The following is a 19,103-nucleotide window of genomic DNA, read 5'->3' as shown; positions in this document are numbered from 1 at the left end:
GTCAAGGTGAGGAAGCCCAGGCAGCAGATGTCAGTGCAAAGCAGATGCACACAGTGATGTCTGCAAAGCCCGGGTATAACAGCAAGATGGAAAGGGGGTGCAGAGGGGAATTATCCTTTCTGGAGAGGGTGAAGGGAAGTTACTGTGAGCGAGGTGGCAAGTAAAGGAAAAGGTTTTCAGAGGCTGCAGCCCGGCTGGCACGCTGGCCACGTGGGCATGGCTCAGAGGTCATGCTGAGGGGAGAAGAGCCACGACGGGGGGGAGGACATCCCAAGCCATTTCTGCAAACCCCAGGCTGAGGGATGTCGGGGGGAGCAGGAAAAGCAAAGAAGACAGAGGCGGTGGGGTGGGTGAGGGGATGGCTCTGGCTCTGCCTTCGCTGCACGAGGGATTCGTGCAAGGGAAGGCTCTCCCCGGGCTGCCCCATCCGTTCAGTAGAGCCAGCTCTCTGAAAAACCTGGCAGTGCCCCAGGTCTCCAGGTACCTCCCCACCGTGGGGACGTCTCCATCCTCGCGGTTTCCTGGACAGTGGCTGTGCTGGCTTGTACCCCACGTGGACAGAGAGCTGCTAACCCCACATGGTAGAAAGGGACATCCCCTTTGCTCCTCTGCCTCCGCACTGCCCTGCGTTGCCTGCATAATCTCTACCCAAAAAGCTACGTTGCATCAGTCATTGCTGAGGATGCCCAGCTTGCAGACTTCAGCGCAAAGGAAAGGCGTGGTGGGAGATCCCTCCTTGCCGCGTTGCACGGAGTGGGGAGCAGAGGTGTCACGTTATCAGTTTTCTGTAGTGCACGCAGAGAAACAGGTCCTTACAAAGTGCCAGAGGCAGCAGCTGTATGAAACGGAGAGTGGCAGCAGCAATGAGTGGTTTTATCCTAGAGGCAAATAAGACCTGGGCATACTTTGAACAGAAAACACCTCCGAGTGTTTCCATGCAGACCCTCGTTAACTCCAGATCTTGGTGCAGCCCACAGCGTTACTAGTGCTGCTACTCTTGAGAAGAACTGGAGGAGATTAATTATTTGATGTGTCCTTATGTTGCATGAAATAGAGGACGGGAGGCAATGCACGAATGCTGAAACGGTCTTCGGACAGGGACCACAAGTCTGTGTTTGCAGTGCATGGGGGAATATTGTGGGTAGGTGTGAGCGGAGCAGGTCTGCAGTTGTTTCCAACCCCAAAACCCTCTCCTCCCAAGGGAAGCTCCTTCATCCTCCTCCTTTTTCATATCTTGATCTAAATCCTCTCACATCCTTTCCCTGTACACCTCTGTAGCCTGATATGGCATATTCTGGTATATCTTTTCCCCCCTTCTCAGGTGTCCTATGATGGATTGCACTGCAAGCAGAGGGAACCAGCCCTATTAGTTGTGTCTCTACATCCTTCACAAAACCGAGGTGTATATCGCAGGCTCTAAAACCACTTGCACAGCTAGTTATGCAGTAACCACCAACAAAGTGAGCCTTGGCAAATTGAAAACCACTTCTGTGAGCCAAGCAGTCACCTGGCCAGCCCATCTTCCTCTAGAAAACCCATCTCATCCTCCTCCAGAAACCGACTCAAAACAGGGGCTTGTTGCAGCATGCCTAGAAAGCCACTGTCTGAGCTATTTCAGAGTGAAACATCTGGAGGAACTTAATATTGTGGCCCGCCTCCAAGTATAACCATTTAAAGCAAACCACTTATTTATATCTGAATGTCATTAAAAAAAAAAAAAAAAAAGACAACATCATGGACTCCAGAGGAAGCTGCTCGGCTCTTCCTAAGGGTGTATTGTTTCTCAGGGCCTCCTTCAAGTTAGTAGTTTATACAGATGCTTAACATTAAAAGAGTGTTCCTCCCGCAGAACTGTGATTTTGAGCATCTGTCTTTCCAACCCAAAAAGTCTGACCTTTTGCACAACCAAATAATTAATGAATTAATTGTCCCCCAAGGTTCACTTGAAAGTTCTTACCCTTTCCACATTTCATGAGAGTTTAAGTTGCTGAATCAGTTCAGAGTTGTTAGGAGTCAATCTATCCTTCACTCTTCATTTTTGTGAAAACTACATCCTTCAGAATAAATGGAGAGAAAGAAAACATGGGGGTTTTAGTGGAATAGAAGAGTCCAGAGGCCATTAATGTTTGCAAAACATGTATGTCTGCCCAGGAATACTGTGTGTTTAGCAGTAGACACTGGGATTTATGTTCATTAATATTCAAAAAACTCTTTCTTCTTTGGGTGGTGCTCCTTCACTCCCTCTCACTTCCCATATCAATAGTAGTGCCGCATGCTTTCCTTTCTTTCCAAAAGGCTTTTTGGAATGGCTGAGAACAGAATACATCACTTTCTCCCTTTCCAGCTCCTTTAGGTCATAAAATGTTCTAAAAATGCCAAAATAACAAGCACATTGCTGTTTTATTTTCTTCTTTGTTTCCTAACAAAAACCTCCAGAGAGAAAACTCCAGCTCATGGTACCCAGGAGTGCAGAGGAATGGAAATGTGGGGGCTGCCTGCAAATAGACGAGTTAATGGTAGAAATATGAAGGGTTTGAAAATAGACTATTTAGTCACTAAGGTTTCAAGAAAGGGATGGAGCTGGAAAATTCCATCTGGAAGGGAGACTGTGTATGTGTGCGTCGTGCCTGCCTGTTTGTCTGTAACAGTGGATAAGAAATGTCCTGGAATGGCTCAAAAATACCTTGTGGGTTTCGTCTGAATGTTTGTTCGTTTGTGTTAGGCTATTCATTCCTCTCCATCTCCAGCAGCCTGGAGAAGAGGGGGCAGGAACCATCACCACCACCTGCAGCGCTTTGGGGCACCTAAACATGTTTTTGCCAGAAATCCTCGTAGCCTAAATAGGTTGTGTGTGTTTTTTCTGGATAGGACTCTGGAAAGTAGGCACCTAAAGTTCTGCTTTGAATTGAGCCTTTGTCTGGAGCAACGAGCGGGGAGGAACGATGGAAACACCTGAGCCTGTCACCAGTTTCTCCCTCCTCGGAGCAGGGGCACGGCTCTGAAGGCTGGCTGAGCGCCCGAGCCAAAGCAGTGCTGGTCTAGACGCCGACGACGGTGAGGTTGTGGGGGCGACCGCCGACACTCTTGTTTTGTCTGGAAGGGCCATGGCGAGCGCGGCGGGTTTCGCGGCCGTCTTTTACAGCGAGCCGGCGGTGCTGGGGCTCCTCGCGAACGTGGTCAGCGCCTTCCTCCTCTGCCTGCAGAACTTCGCCGTGGTGCACACCGGCCTCGGGCCGCAGGGAGCAGAGGACATCCTCGCAGGTGGGTGATGCTGCTCACGGGGGACACTGGGGCTGCTGGTCGGGGGTGAACTTTCCCTGAGAGCGCCAGGCAGGATGGACTCTTTGAGAGTCATCCCCACGGGCCAAGGGACAGTACTGGTGGGGAAATGTAGGGTTTTCTCCAACGGACAGAGGGTCTGTGTGCTCCCTGGGACAGCTGCTCCTCCTTCCCCAGCAACTCTGCCAGGAATCTGGTCCAAGCCCTTCATGTGCCATTCCCCTACCCTCACAGATCCAAACCGCTCCTGGACCTGCTCACCATACCGAGCCTGCTAAGGGGCTCAGTGGCCGCACACCAAGGCTCAGCACAGAAATTGTCATCAAGGTGGGAAGAGAGGGGAAGACAGAGGCCACAGGGCTGGTCACAAGAAGGCTGCGGGATCTGAGGCGGGCTGTCCCCTGGAGCTCGCAGGTGCAGCGCTGCTGTCTGCAGCTCAAGCCTTTTCGTGGCTTGCCTCCTACCTAACCTCTCCATGTGTCTCCCAGGTGTCCACCTCGTCCTGACTGGAGGCTTCGTCCAGCTCCTGGCAGGATTTCTTGCCTTTCGGAAGTACGACCACCTCGGAGGCGCAGCCTTTCTCACCTTCTCCGCTCTGTGGAGTAGCTACGGGGCTACACGCATCATTGCAGCCGCCTACCCCTCCTTGCAGAACATAACGCTGCCCTCAGGGAACGCCAGCCACCTCCTGCCCACTGGCATGGCCCACCTCTCTGCCAGCCAAAGCGCGGTGGCTGGGCTGGTGGCCTACATTTCCATTTCCTTTATCCTCTCTTTCTGCTCAGCCACAGTGAACTACATTATGCCCTTCATATTCGGGGCCATCGCACTTGCCCTGGTGTTCGAAGCTGTCGCACTGTTTGGCCAGTGGGCCCTGGTAGTGTCAGGTGTCATTGAGCTCGTCATTGTCATGTGTGGGTTGTATGGAGCGGTCGCTCTCCTGTTGAAGGGCGTCACACAACGGTACGTCCTTCCAGGCTTTGGGCATCCTCTCTTCAACGTCTTGCTACTGGGGTCAGCACAGAAGAGCTCTTCCAAGGCCATTGGGGAAGAAAAGAAAAAGAATACGAAGTATGCCGAGCCAATGGCCCTGGGCAACATCTGCGATACTGTCTCTCCCTTTTTATTTGCCTTTTACTTCTTTGGGTACATGAAGAACTTCTGTGTCGGAGCAGCGTGGATATCCATCATCTCCAGCTGCCAGCTGCTGTCCAGCTTCTACAGTTATCTGAGAGGCGATGTCTACTACACTACCAAGTTTGGTGTCCACAGTCTCTACTGGCTGGTGATGTCTTGGGAAGAGTTTACGCTCACCACCTTCCTTGGGCTGTCCAAGGCTCAGGAAAGCAGGCTGGGAATGTTTGGAGCGTGGTTCTTCTTGGCCATTGCCTGCATGCTCTTTCTGATGTCAACCCACAAAGATACCCTGGAGATGCTGCAAAATGCCTCATTCATCATCCTCACAGCCGCCTCCATCCATCAGATCCCAATGCCAGGTGCTTACCTGTTCCTGGGGGCTGCCTGCAGCCTTTGCACTGCTCTCTCAATGTACGCCACTTTCGCCAGCCTTATCAACTCCATCGGGGAGAAGGCTTTGATTCCAGTTGGTGCCCAGGCTATGTCCAGCTCAGCTCTTCAAACCACCCTGATGACCGCCAAAATCTTCTTCACAAGGTCCAAGAATTTCCCAAGCGGCACCAGAGCTGAAGTGCCAGATGCCTTGTTCTATGCCTGCAATGGCCTGGCTGCAGCCTCTGCCATCCAGGGTACTTTCAGTGACCCCAGCAGACAGCAACTCTCCATACCCTCCGTGCTCATCCCAGGAGCCATAATGCAGCTGTATGTCTGCAGGATCCAGGTTCAAGGAGGGAGAAGGTTTGGTTGCATTCTTCCATTCTGCTATGCTGCCTTCTGGGGAGCGTGGACCTGGCTTCGGTTTGCAGGTAAGGTCAGGATTACTATTTCGTTTACCCAAAAAAAAGGGATGTTTTTAGGAAATTTCAGATTGCTTTCTCCAACATAATTCCTTCTCCCAGGAGAATCAATGACACCAGGTTTACCAATATTCCTCCTTGTAAAAAGACAGTGGCCAAACACGCCAGCTTATACTCATGTAATTGATTGCCACTGCTGCAGTCACTTGGTACTCTCACAGGTACAAGAGTCTAAGTTGTGTCTTCAACTCCAACTGAGGTCAAGGTTTCTCTGCTAAACTACTGTGAGACAGCACTCAGACTGTCTCTGGGCTGTTATCTCAGAATAACAGTTCAGGGCATGCTTTTTTAGGCAGTGGAAGACTCCAGGTTCTGGATTTTTCCTTCAGAAGCCCAGAGCAATTCATCTTAATTGATCATAGCCATGAAAGAAGACCTCAGAATGATGAATCCAGGCTTTAAAAAGCCTTATTTAGCACCAGGCAGGCAGCATGTGCGTACAGCCTCCATGCCAGGTCCTATTAGAATGAGCACCCTTGGGGAAAGTTAAAGCTATTGCTTAAGAGGTATGGCAAGAAGCTATTAATGTTTTCAGCCAGACCCTGTTTATTACAAGCTGGAGTAAAATCATCAGCTTTTTTGGATAACCATCACCAGTTCTTCAGTTAATACCTCAAATGCTTTGCATTGCAGAAGCAACGGGTTTCGGTGCGATAGATTTTCCTTCTAGCGGCCACCATCAATTAGTTTGAGTTATAGTCATTCCAACTGCATATATGTCATTCTTCTGTTACACTGCACTTAATGGTTTGCTCACAACCAAATCTGCTGGTCCTATTTCAGGCCACTTGGTGAACATCAGTGCGGGGAACAGTGAAGGATTCACTGCTGGTTCTATTGCCTTTTTGGTGCTCAACGCTTTTTTAATTATTTTAGGTAAGTCTCAGTACCATATGTGATTGTTTATTGAGGGGTATTTGGGGTCAGATCATTAATCGCATCTGTGGTCACTCTATGGTGGACATGCACAAGTGAGGGAGTCCCAGCTCTCTCTGTCACTCCAGTTAAGCAAGAACTGAAATGTTTTGCCCGCAGCCAGTAACAGAAGCTGAGTTGGGCTTAGAAGAAATAGTCACAAGGGAACGGAAGAACATTTCAAAGAAAATAAAAGGTTCAAATAAGGTGAAAGTGTTAGACGGACTGGGCCACTGGCATATATCCACAGTCACCCTCCAGCCCAGCTGCTGTAAATCAGAATCTTCTTGGCTGCCTGAGAAGTGTTTTCCATGTGAGCACAGTGTACTGGCAGATTAAGGGTTTGGCAGCTTGTCTCTTGAAAGCTGAGGGCTGAACAAACCATAGCCGCACCTCTCTGTTCCTCCATGAACAGGGAAGTCAGATCATGGACTGCTCAGTTTAATCAAATAAGATTAAGCTGCTTTAGGAACTCTTCTGCTGTTTCACATACATTTTTATGGGCCATTCTCTGATGTGAGTCCTTCTTGTTTCTATTTCTTTTCACAGCTTCCTCTTTTAATGTGGTGCTTCTCTGCATGACCCTTGCAATGGAGCTCTTGACCATTTGTTTTCTGCTCTTTACATTGGAGAACCTCCCTTTGCCATTTGAAAGTGAGTTTTAGGTGAATGTGGTCCTCAAACCTTCACCCATAAAGTGCAGTAAGTGGGTCCCTGGTTGGGGAGCAATGTTCTGCACAAGCTCAATATGGAAAAAAGCAAGCAGAAGAGTGTGTCATCTTTCCCTAGAAGACTGTGTGTGTGACTGGAGGAGGAAACCTTTCCTCGGAACATCCCCAGGCCCTTGATCTTTCTAATAAACATTTAGGTGTGGCTGATACTGCTCAATCAAGACAACCTCCTGAGATTCTGTACAGTCCTACTTTCTAGTAGTTGTTCAGTGAGCTAAGATTTGGGATGAACTAAACATGCCACCGGTGTGAACAGCTGTAGTTCTGTTGAAGCTTTGGCTTTGCAGCAAGTGAGAATTTTATTTGTAATTACACAGAGTGTTTTAGCAAGATGTTTTGTAGAAGCTTTTCCACCAGGGGAAAAAAAAAAAAGCCATATGGCAAAAGATGCACAGGTAGGCAAGCCTGGAAATGCCTTGCATTTTTAGACCCACAAACATTTTGGACTGCAAATGTTGCATGACAGGAACGACTGAAGTAAGTTTGCAATGCTGGGAAGTCATGAGACATAGAAGAAAATAAAACTTTGTCATCACCCTTCCTGCCTTTGACTCTCTGGGTTTTTTTTTTTCAGTTGTGATGCTAAGCATCTTCAGCATCGTCTGTTTCTACGGAGCAACAGCATCACTTGCGAACAACATGTTTGGGAAGGATGTCATGATGATGGGACCCCCTCTGTTCACAGTAAGAGATTTTTTGCATGATGGTGTAGCTTTGCTGGTCAGGAGGGATACCCTGGGGTCTTTGGTCTTCAGTAGGGAACTCCCTAGGGGAGTTCAGATTTCCACTGAATGTCCTTCCTTTGAATCCCTTAGTGCCATTTGAAATCCCAGTCACAGCATTTCTGTAGGGAGCTAGGAGCTGAAAACAAGATCTCTTCCATTAAGAATAACATATATGGAAACTTGGAGAAAGGGCAGGGACGTTTACAAAACTCCTACCTCGCTCCAAAATGCCTATCTCCATGATCCTGTGGAATTAGCCACCTCCAATCCAAGAACTTGTCGACAGAATCTTTAAAGGCCATAACCTTGGAGGCAGGGAAGTAGGGAGTTAAAAGTTTCCCAAAGGGGACAGCAAGAACTCCGCTGTATCTGTTAACTTTAAACTTGTTCTACCATCTTCTGTATCTGACCAAGGCAGTTCCACCCAACTGGGTTGATTGTTGTGAGAGATCTGCTTCCTGCTGCAGAGAAACATTTTCATTAAATCAGCATTTCTAACCTCAGAGACTCATGAGAAAGCACCTGAAACTTGATCTTACTCATGTTCCTCCGGATTTAAGATTCCCTAGCAGTTTCCTTAGCTCATTTTGGAGAGGAGTTATTTCTCCAGGAAGCAGTCACTGTGCTGGGTGGGATTAATGTCCTGTAATTTTAGGCATCAGCAGTTCAAATGTCCGCACCCGAGATATAGTCTCTTTGACTTTATTACTGGGACAGAAGTAATCACTTCTGCCTTGTAATTCATCTCACCTACTTCAGGTGAAGCGTCCCTAGAAGGGCCGCCTCTGCCCTTTGACTATCAAAGGAGCACGGCACAGTGAGATTTGGGTGGTCTGAATCCTACCCTGTGTTTCATACATTTGCTTATTCCCACTGTAATGGCACTTGTTGCCTCCCGATTATTCCAGGCTGAGACCTCTAAGAAGGACACCGAAGATCCTCCACCCTGCGTCTGCCCCAAGTCCCACTGTACAAGTGGCCTGAGGACCATTGCTGACTTGCTGAACAGAGGGGCCGTATGTGGGGTCCCGACGGACACCGTGTATGCTTTGGCAGCCTCCTGCAAACACCCTCAAGCCATCGAGAAGGTCTACAGAATCAAGGTGTGAACACAAGGCTGTCATCACGTTACTTGGATCCTGCTTATGTCCTATAGAAGAGTTATGTACAGAAGCAGAAATGGGAGCCCCTTGGTTCAAGTTGTCCTAAGAGTCAGAATTTGACCACGGATAGAGTTTATGAGCAGCCACACCAAAACGCCATGGACCATTTTTTGAGCTGAGCAACCTGGGGTAAAGCACACTCTGCTCTGGGCATCGGGCACTGGGAATTAGACAGCTACGTCCTGTTTTACTGGGAGGGCGGAGGGCAAAGCACAAACCCAAACTGGAACAGCCCTGACGCTTGTCACAAGTGGGTCCGAATGTGTATTTGTCCTCTGTGTCTTACGAAGTGCTGAATCAGAATCCCAGGTCTAAATTTCCCCAGACTTCTGGAGACATTCAGTGCTGGAATCAGACCCAAAGTTTGCACCCTCAATACAACTTTTGCAGCCTGGCCCTGTCTATTCTCCATGAGGCAATTTCCTGGCTAGCCTGGAGAAATAAGCATAACAGACTATCTCAGCTGGCACTTAGTGTGAACATCAGCAACAAAGGCAGTCTTTTCTGTCCTGCTTTGGTGCCAATGCTAACCTTCCCTGTCGATGAGATAATATAAACAGAATGTAAATACATGCCCAGTTCCTTAGTCATTTGGCCCTGCTGAAACTGATGTCAGTTGAGGACTAAAATGACACTGCTTTGTGAGCTCTTTTTATTTTCCCTCCATATCACCATTCATTTTACAGCAAACTTATTTCAAAGCATCGAAGAACTGAAGACGCGGTCATGTAGATGTTGGTTTCCAGGGGGGTTAGGCTCCCCTTCCATTATCCTGTTGTGAATTGGTGGGTTTGGCCTTGATTTATACCAGCATAAGTTAGAAGAAAATCAGGCCCCTGGTGTATAAGGTGTTAAAAGCATCGATAATGAGCAGAGCATCGCCATCCCTGTGTTGGTTGTGGCTAAAGCAGCGGATTTGGATGCATCCTGCCACGATCCTGAGCAGACCGCTGTTCTCTCTCTTCTTCAATTTGCACATGCAGATCTGAGCTGTGGCATCGATCGCAGCATGCAGTCCCCTCCTGTGCTCAGCATTTTGTGCGGAGATAACATTTTGCTTGCTTGGAGCTCCTGGTCCCTGGGAAGCACACAAACTAGAATTCCAATGGGCTTCGATCTTCTCAACGCAAACTTTCTCTCTTCATCTATTTTTTCCCTTCCTCTCTTCCTGTTTTTTGCAGGACAGGCCTCAAGAGAAGCCCATCTGCATCTTTATTTCAAACCTGGACCAGTTGCGAGCAGCTGCTCCCCCCATCAGCCCGCTGCTTTGGGAATTCATGGAAAATGTTTACCCTGGTGGCATCGGCTGCATTATCAAGAAAGGAGAGTGGCTGAAGAAGTTAGGTGAGATGAACAGGACAGCCCTTCTCTCCCTCTTTCATGTTTTCAACACAGCAGGTCTGCAGTCCACACACCCTTTTGGATGTCAATGAGGAGAGATTCTGTTCATTTTATCCTGAGAAATAATCTCTGGAGCTCTTACATGTCTTGGTAAATGTTTAGCAGAGGGTGTTAATGAGCTGTTATGACTCATGAACAGTGTGAGCCAGGGCAGTGATTTCTTTAACCCAGTCAAACTTGAAGGAAGGGAGGCTCATCAGCCTGGGAGGGTCACCTCTTTCAAGCCCATAGCTGTTAGCCAGGAATGAGCAACGCATGGGTGGAGCCCCAAAGACATGAGAGGTCCTGGGGGCAGATGGGGTTCCTATGGGCAACTCTCCTCATCGCCTCTTCCTTCCTACCATATGGACAAAGTCAAAACACTGTGAGCAGCAGTATGATTCACACTCAAACCTGGCTTCTGGGAATCAATGAAAATATTAAAGACTGAAGAAACAGTAGGAGTTATGCATGCTTTACAGGCAGAGGTATGTGACAGAGGGTGGGAGGGTAGGCAATGATCACAAGAAGTTAAACTCTGTGGCATAGGTAGATCCTATGTCCATGAAGGCAGCTATGCAGATCTTCAGCCATTAATCTTTTCCTTTCGCAGTTAGTCCCAAAATCTTACAGCTGCTCTTGTGGATTTCTGATCAAGAAACTTTTTTGAAAGTATACAGAGACTTGCAATTTTGTTTGGGGTGCGGAGCAGGGTCACTTGCAAAGAAAGGAGGAGGCCTTCCTCTGATGCCATGCCAGCTATTGGGCCAGTCTCGCCTCTGCCAACATCCTCTGTCTGTCTTTCAAGGGGTCGGAGCAGGCTACAGCAGAGTGGGAACTCAAGACAGTATCATGATCAGAGTGCCTGACCTGACTGTCCTGGTGCACCTCATTGACATGACGGGACCCTTGGCAATCACATCTGCTAATCCTAGTGGAGAGGTTGACAGCACACACCATGACATGGTCATCTCGTGAGTACCCTGTTCGCTGGCATTTCTATTGCAGTGCAAACCACCAGCAAGTTTAAGCGGTGTATAGATCACGATTTGATGCCCTGTGTTGAGGGGAACTCCAGCACAATGTAATATGAAGTACTGTGTAGTTTCATTGGTTTTCCCTCCCTACAGGCGTCTTGGTCATAAGCTGGAGGGTGTTCTCTGTGATGGAGAATCTGATGAGGTGGTGGCATCAACTGTGGTGAACTGCACGAAGATTGATGAAAGTGAGTGTAAGAACCACCCTTTCTATGTCAGCAATTACATTTTCCTGGGACATTTCCATTCCTTTCAATAGTATCAATCTGGCAGCACAGTGTGCTCCAAGAGTAACAGTTCTTGAGTGCCTGGACATTTGCAAACATGTTGATGAAGAGGAACAAACAAAAGATGTCCTTGGAGGACCTCTGTGTTGACAGAGAACAAGGCAGTGAGGAGAAACATGGTTGTGCAAGCAAATTCTGCCTTATAAAAGCAAAAATGCTTCAAGTGGGAGGGTGGATGCTTCTGAAAGGAAGGGTGTATACTCCTTGTAGACCACCAGAATGAAGGGTTTACAGGAGCTCATCCACAATGATGTAACAGCACAAGCTGAGGTGGTGGTAGCTGGATCTGGGTTGTCATCTGAGTGGGATTCTCTAGTGGAAAACTAAACTCTTGAACAAAGTACGGGGACAGTGTTGGTGGGTGTTTTTGCTTTCTGACAAAGTTTCTGGTCCTCTTGCTACATGACTTTATTATTTGAATGTCCTGAGCATTTGGATGGCTTTAATGGTCCAAGACGTTCCTTTATAGCCCCATCCCTTTCCTTCACCCTTTGGGGATTATCCTAACTTTCTCATTCTTCCTCCGGAAAGGTGGCATCACCATTGTGAGAGAAGGCTGCATACCAGTGGGCAAGGTGATGCAGATATTTGAAAGCGTGAAGAACAGAGCAGTCTGAAACCACAGGAAACTTTCCCTGAGCGAAGGAACAGCGTCTGGCCTCGCTAAAAGACGCGAGGCATCCCATGCCTCACTGGAGCACATGGCCTTGTGAAAGCCATACCTTCTCTAATCAAGCACTTACCTCCTTGGGAAAGAGCAGCACTTCCCCACCCAGCATCTCTCCTGGGAGCTTTCTGCGGCTATTTATTGTTTATCTCCAGTAAGTGCCTGAAACCGCCGGGAGACCTGCCCACAGAGTGCCAGCAGGATCAGGAGCTGATGCTTTATTGCAGGAATTCCCAGAGTGCCTGTATTTCTTAAATGCCTTGAACTGTGAATGTCCTGCCTGCTTGTATATCCCCTTCCACAACACTCAGATCTGTGTATTTTAAAGTGCTAAAATCCACTAAATAAATCCTCTTTTTGGAACATAAGGAAAAGGCTTTGAGTTTCATTTGATTTCCACCGAGCTATTCGTCCTCCAAAAATTGCAAGGCTCCACGGCTAAACGCTAGAGGAAGGAATAAATATTGGAAGGCGCAATTCTGCCAGAGGGCTTACGGCAAGTAACTCACCCCCTGTCCTTCTCTGGCATCTTCACAGCCATTCCTTGCTTGGCCCAGGTGAGTCCCCAGCTGGTCTCGGGGCACTCAGCTCCTCGCAACACGCAGAGGCTGATGTGGGTCCGTGGCCGAGCTGGGAGCTGCAGAGGGTCGGGTGGCCGCTGGCTGCGCTGCCTCGGGAGCCATCCCCACGCTGGTCCCCAGGCACATGGACCGGCACTGCATGGTGTGGAGGGGAGGGAGTTTTCAGCCAAGAGCGGAGAACAGCACTTTCCTCTCCCCCAAAGCAAGTAAGACCCAGGGGGGAGTCAGGGACGAGGGAAATTCACTCTTAATAACGACAAATCTCAACCAAGGAAACAATGAGTTAGGGCCCAAAGGCAAGAGACTGGCTTCAAAACACTGAAATGTGCGTTACAGATTTGGAGGTTTTCTGTAATGTTTTTTCCTGTTCTGAAGGCAGTGTCCAAGTGGCAGATCTCTGCCAGTTCCCTACAGTTGTTCCTTCTCCTCCCTCCTGCTCTGGGCAGGGAGATTGCTCCCTCAGCACAGCCACAATACCACCTCCCACCACCCAAGGGACAAGCCCCTTCCCTTCTCTTCTTCCTTATCATTGTTTTGGAGCATCTTTCCATGTTGCTCATGGACTTCTCCCTCAAGCCACATCCTCCCTCTACACCTCTGGGCAGAAGCTCGCTCCCTCCCTGCTCACCCGACACTGCTCCGTGACCTGAGCAGCCAAACCCGGGAGCTTTTGGGGCTGGATTCCTCCCACGCTTCATTATTAACATGTAAACAGTAAATCCAGTTTTAACCGTGCTCAGCTTGCTTTGGCGCTGGGGTTGTTGTCCATCTGATCCTCCACGAGGTGCAGCCTGCTATTTAGTTTGCACTCAGGAGTCACCATAAATAGCAGCTTTTACTCTGGCTCCCGGCGACGGATGTTGTTTCATTCAAGCGGCTCCCCAAACTCCCGATTAAAAACCCTTGGCAGCCGTTCCTCGGGTCTGAACACAGGCTCCCCTTCACCCTGCAGCCTTCTGACCCTGCCAACCCACTTGCACCCCTCCGCTCCCCGGCTGAGGGCAGTCACTGTTCGCTCTGCTCGGGCACAGCCGGGTATTCCCAGCCTCCTGTGGTTTCCCAGCCTGTGCCAGCATCCGTGAGTGGAATTAAATCATGCTCTCCTCCCTGCACATACCTTAGGACAGCTAAACAACCTGGGCTAGTGGAAGGTGTCCCTGCCCATGACAGGGAGGTTGGAACTAGATGATCTTTAAGGTCCCTTCCAACCCAAACCATTCTGTGATTTCTATGATAAGCACTTATTCAATAAAAGCATTTAGGTGCCAGCTGAGGTCCGCCACCATCCAGCAGAGGCTTAACTTTAAGCATGTGGTGAAGTCCCACAACATGGGACTTCTCTCATGTTTTAATACTTTAATACTTGAAAAAATACTTGACCTTTCCAAGCAAATGAGGTTTTTTAATATTGGCCAAAAGCTGCTGGAACAAAAAAAAAGCAGAACGTCCCTTCTTGACTTGTCACCTCTGCGATGTGTGTGCGTTAGATTGTCTCCATGTCGGTGCCACAGGACATTTCAGCTCAAGGGAAGGACGTGGAGTTCCCCATCTGCCGTGCTCACACACCAAACGGCCCAGGATTTGGTAAATCAAGGCAAGTTTTGGCCCTGCTGGAAAAGTTACCCGTGGGGGCTGTGGGATCCTGGGACAAAGCACAGTGAGCATTTTGGTAGCAGTAGCAGCTCTCACCTTCCACTGCTCATTCTGGCAGGTAAATCAAGACCAGGATATCTCAGCCCTTGAAGAAAGCACTTGAGAGCATCGTGGTGATTGGAAAATCAGGGGTTAAAATAGAAACTATTTTGCAACTTCAGAGCTATGAACAAATTTATAATTTACATTATAAATGGGGCAAGATAAGAAAATTACAGGAGCCTCTTGGCTTCAGACAATGGCTTCATTCCAGGGAGAACCATGAACAGTATTTCCTTTGACAACATGCAAAGAATTACCTACCGGCAGAGCACAATGAAATCAATAAACTGCCTGTATGGCAGGGCAGGGTGAAAGCCAGAGATGTAAAGATGGGGACTTTTTTATGCATTAATTGAGTTTGTATGGTTTACCAAATGAGAAAGCAAAGAAATGATGTCACAGAAAAAAAACATTCACCATAGTCTGGGCTTCTTACCCTGACACTCACTGTCTCGTAAGTATTCTGCTGACTTATGAGAAATTACGGGAGAGAGGTGTTTGCACCGTACCTGTTTTCCAACACCAGGTCTGGCATGATAAAGAGAAAAACAGATGGTTTTATTTAACACAATAAACCGCACAATCATTTTCATCTTCCCCCAGTTTGTGCTGGGAACAAGCATGCATCCCTCTTTGCTGCAAACAAGGAAATAAATTAGATTTCTCAGTGTTGTCTTAGTGCTGCTAAACAGAGTGGAATATTTCCTTTACAAAGCATATTTAGGTAAATCCCTATTATATTATCATCATGACAAAGCCTTTTTTTTTTAAATGCTGTCAATTACAGTATTTTACAATAACATCATTTTTTTGCTGTTTTAGCTGAGATTTATCATGATTCTCCTCTTGACAAGCAAACCTGTTGTGCCAGAACCTCCAGTGACGTTGGTCAGAAATGCCCAATTGCACATGCAAGACCACAGAAATAGAGGAACTGTAAAACAAACTGATTGAAGACGTGTCTGGCTTGGGCACTCATGCCCAGCAGATATCCTCGACAAATGCCAAAGAAAAGTCCAGATTTTCCAAGGTGGTCACCCAAGTCTGCCTCCAAGAGGGTTTAATTTAATTGTATTCCCAATAGCAACAACTCTAAATACTGAGCACATGTGATGAGATCCTGCCCAATGCATTAACATTAGCCGTCGGATCTCCAGAGACCCTTCGTGATCTTGGTCTGTACATCAGGTCAACAATTCTGCCACTTTAGCCAAATACAAGACAGAATTCATCACTGGGCTCTGAACAGTTATCATGACAACTTAACCTGGAAAATGGCTTAGTCACCAACTCCCACGTGCATGAGCAGCACCGTGTCCAGACTCCACGAACATAACAGGTCTCTGTTTCCCATAAACTCAGCACGAGAAGGTTGGAAGCTGGAGCAACATCTGTGTGGTCGTGTACAATTCTTCCCAGGGACTCAAAGCAAACTTCCCCAGGTCTGGTCCACCCCTGCCAGCATTTCTGCAAGGTTAGAGGGAAACAAACACACCTCCCTTAGATCAACAACAGGAGCCTTCAATTCCTTTATTCAGGCTCTCTAAACACAGGGTCCTTTCATTAGGGCTATTGCTAATATTTAATGCCTCTTGCTGTGTTTTCCGTTACGAGATGCTATATATTGCTGAAGGCTCATTTCCGAATGGGAACCAGCAATGAGCAACCGGGCCTTTGGTTTCTAACAGAGCTAAGGTTAGAGGATGTAAACCATGTCATATTTGTTCCTAAACCTCTCCTGTGGATGGGTTTCTTCATTTTGCCCCTGTTCTCATCCTAGTGTTTGCTCAGAAGTGAGCTGAGCTCTAATGAAATAATTTCCAAGGATGGGGCACCAGGTCTGGCAGAGAAGAACAGCCCACTTGTGTGTGCAAACAGATGGGAGAGGGAAAGAGGTGTAAAGGCAGGGATGGGAGAGGAAGTTTTAGGCAAGAGGACAGAAAGTCACTATTTTACTAAAAGAAACATTGGTGCAAAATGTTGCAAAACTGAATGTCTGCTCACATCATCAAGGAAGTAAATTGCACTAAATGTCACTGGTGGTGAAGGGCATCACATCTCTGTTCCAGGAGAGATGCTGGAGCTTGGTGAAAGGAACATTAGGGCATGACCATCTGGCCCTCCATGGACAGGACCGTTCTGTGACCAAGAGACCAACACCTGGAGGGTGACAGCACATGTGAATGGGCCACCAAGTCTCCAATGCCTCTGCAGTGCCTCCTTGCTCAGGAAAGCAAGATTCGATCAGTTCAGCTTCCCAGAGCACTGAACTTCCATCTCTGTCTCAGCACAGAAAACCAACTTGTCCACTCTCCTGGACTCTCGGCTGGTAGCTTTCACCAATCTTTTTAAGCTGAAAATAAGAAACAGTCATTCCTAAGCCAGGACAGCAGGTCCCACGAGTTGGTTACTCCCTTCATGGAGGTGACCCATGCCCAGAGTTGGGCTGTCTGGTTTCGGTTCTGCTCTGCCCATACCCACCTCCTTCCTTCTTCTTGTTTTTTTTAATGACTGATTATTTCATTTTTTCTGTCAGATGATTTTATGAGTCAGGAAAAGGTATCTTCCTGGAGGCAGTGAGGTCATAACTCCATGAATTTGCATTTTATCAGTGAACATTTTAAACATAATTTCATGCACGGTAGCAGGAAAAAGACCCAACAGCCTCTGGTGTTTGTTGTACACATGCATGCACCCTCCTACAGGACTCTTACCCTTCCACCAGAGATCTGGTGACTCACTTCTTCAACAGATGGAATGAATTGTACTGTTCTGGGCAAAGCACGTCCAAAAAGTTCAAAAAGTCACCAAAATCTGTAGCATCACAGACAAAGCAACCTCAACAGACCCAACAGCTCCTGTGTAAAGCTGCTTTTCAGTTACGACTCCCCCCCAAAGCTGCTTTGTTTCATATCAGAGGTTTAGCTATGAAGAGACATGGACAAGGTCCTTAGCTTCCTTTGACTCACACTTTGTTGTGCCTTTGGAGAGCTACAGCTTGGAAGTGAGATGGAGAACATAATCAACATTAATTATGTCTGTGGAAACTCCTTCTCGGCTCTTTCTGTGGCCAAGGAGAAGCATGCCTCTATCCTGTGTCCCAGCGGTCACGGTCATTGCTGCCTACTGGGTTTGGTTTCTTCTTCACGCCTGGAACTGTAGCAAGCTGCTATGTCTGCTCCTTCCTTATTCCTCCTCCACCTCTACTGCCATTTCTACTTCCCACAAGAGACTCTTCTATTACCAGTTAGGACTTGGTTTATTTTGCAAGTGAACGCAGCTGCTGGCAGCCGCAGGCAAGGAGGGTCTGGGGCAATTGTAGGGGTGGTAAGGAGGAGGAGGGGGGCTGTGATAGCCCCTGGGTCATGTAAGACCTGATAACCTGGTGTGGGAGGACACGGTCCTTAGCAAGGCTGCAGGGGAAAAGATGCCAGAGGCTGTTAGGGGACTTATGGGAATTCTGAGGAGATAAGGTGAGCTTGGTCAGGGGCAGAGTCAGTGCTGCTGGTAATTACCCATCCTCCAGGTTCTTAAGAATAGTGCACTGAAAGGAAATCTGGGCACATCCTGCTAATTTAGGGTGTTGTCACTGACCGCACAAGGTCACTGTGGAACCCGTAACAGTGAGAAACTGGTTATATGCATCCATCATTAATTCAGCAGATAAGAGAGCAATCGTTCAGAGCTGGCCATTTACTGAAACTTGGCAATAAACATCTCATTATGAAAGGCCCTTCCTGAAAGGTTACTTCCTGCTGGGTGGATAATATGAAAAATAGGGTCTGAGAATGGAGGTGCTCAGGTAGGGTATGTCTCTAAATTCGGGATGTGATCCTACAACCGCTGCTCCTCTGAGAGCTGCATAGAGCCCAGACAGGCTGTCTTGAGAGACGGTCGAAGAGTTTTCTGTTTCTGCAGCAGCTCATGGAGAACGTGAGGTTCCTCAAAGGTGCCTGGACGTGGCTGGTCCTGAAGGGACTGCAGTGTCTCTGTTCCACAGATGTATCTCAGGATAACTGTCTGAACCCTGACATCCGTCTCATGGCCAGAGGAGAAGAATTTGTTGAAATTCCTGCTTTTTTGGTATCTAGAAAGAGATAATAACACAAGTAAGATCTCCTCTTTGTGTTTCCCAGGAAGGAATGAAAAGGTGATTCTCGCAAGAACTAACACTTCTGAGCCTTTGAACATGGGCTTTTCAGCTGAGGTATTTACTACAGCTGCTGAACCATGGCCAGAGGCAGTGCTGAACTGGATGCACAGGACAGACCTCCCCATCCAGCCCCCCAACATGACCCCTCGCACTGACTGCTCTGCAGCACTTTCTGCCTATCTTCCTCCATCCCGCCCGTGGGGCTGAGAACCTGGGCACCCACGGCAGTGCTGCTGTGGGATCCCTTGAGTCCTGAGATGGGAACCAGTGCGGAGGGCTGGATCCCGTACTTGGTTGTCTTTGTGCACCTTCCCACCCCGCCGATGCGTGCTGGGTCTGAACGGAGGACTGCTGGGTTAGGCATCTACACAGAGAGCTGGAGGTGCAGGGTCGCCTCCATCAGAGCTCCCAGATGAACACCATGGAGCCATCGAGGTGAACATGAGCCCTCACACACGTGGGCGGTTATTAACTGAGCTCTGTTGGCAGTGAGATG

General features: G+C 48.1%; 1 protein-coding gene across 1 annotated transcript; it reads left to right on the top strand.

Annotated features, from left to right (window-relative positions):
- Positions 1–2,937: 2,937 nt before the first annotated feature.
- On the top strand, positions 2,938–12,507 carry LOC128154037 (uncharacterized). The gene is made up of 10 exons (XM_052814084.1): positions 2,938–3,261; positions 3,768–5,222; positions 6,057–6,149; positions 6,738–6,842; positions 7,494–7,603; positions 8,553–8,747; positions 9,989–10,151; positions 10,996–11,161; positions 11,318–11,412; positions 12,043–12,507. Exons 1-10 carry the CDS (start codon positions 3,105–3,107, stop codon positions 12,126–12,128), a joined length of 2,625 nt encoding a protein of 874 aa, XP_052670044.1. The 5' UTR covers positions 2,938–3,104; the 3' UTR covers positions 12,129–12,507.
- Positions 12,508–19,103: the final 6,596 nt, after the last annotated feature.

Source organism: Harpia harpyja, chromosome 18 (assembly GCF_026419915.1).
Source record: "Harpia harpyja isolate bHarHar1 chromosome 18, bHarHar1 primary haplotype, whole genome shotgun sequence".
Classification (NCBI taxonomy): domain Eukaryota; kingdom Metazoa; phylum Chordata; class Aves; order Accipitriformes; family Accipitridae; genus Harpia; species Harpia harpyja.
The sequence above is the reverse complement of the archived record's forward strand: the minus strand, read 5'-3'. Positions and strand labels throughout refer to the sequence as shown.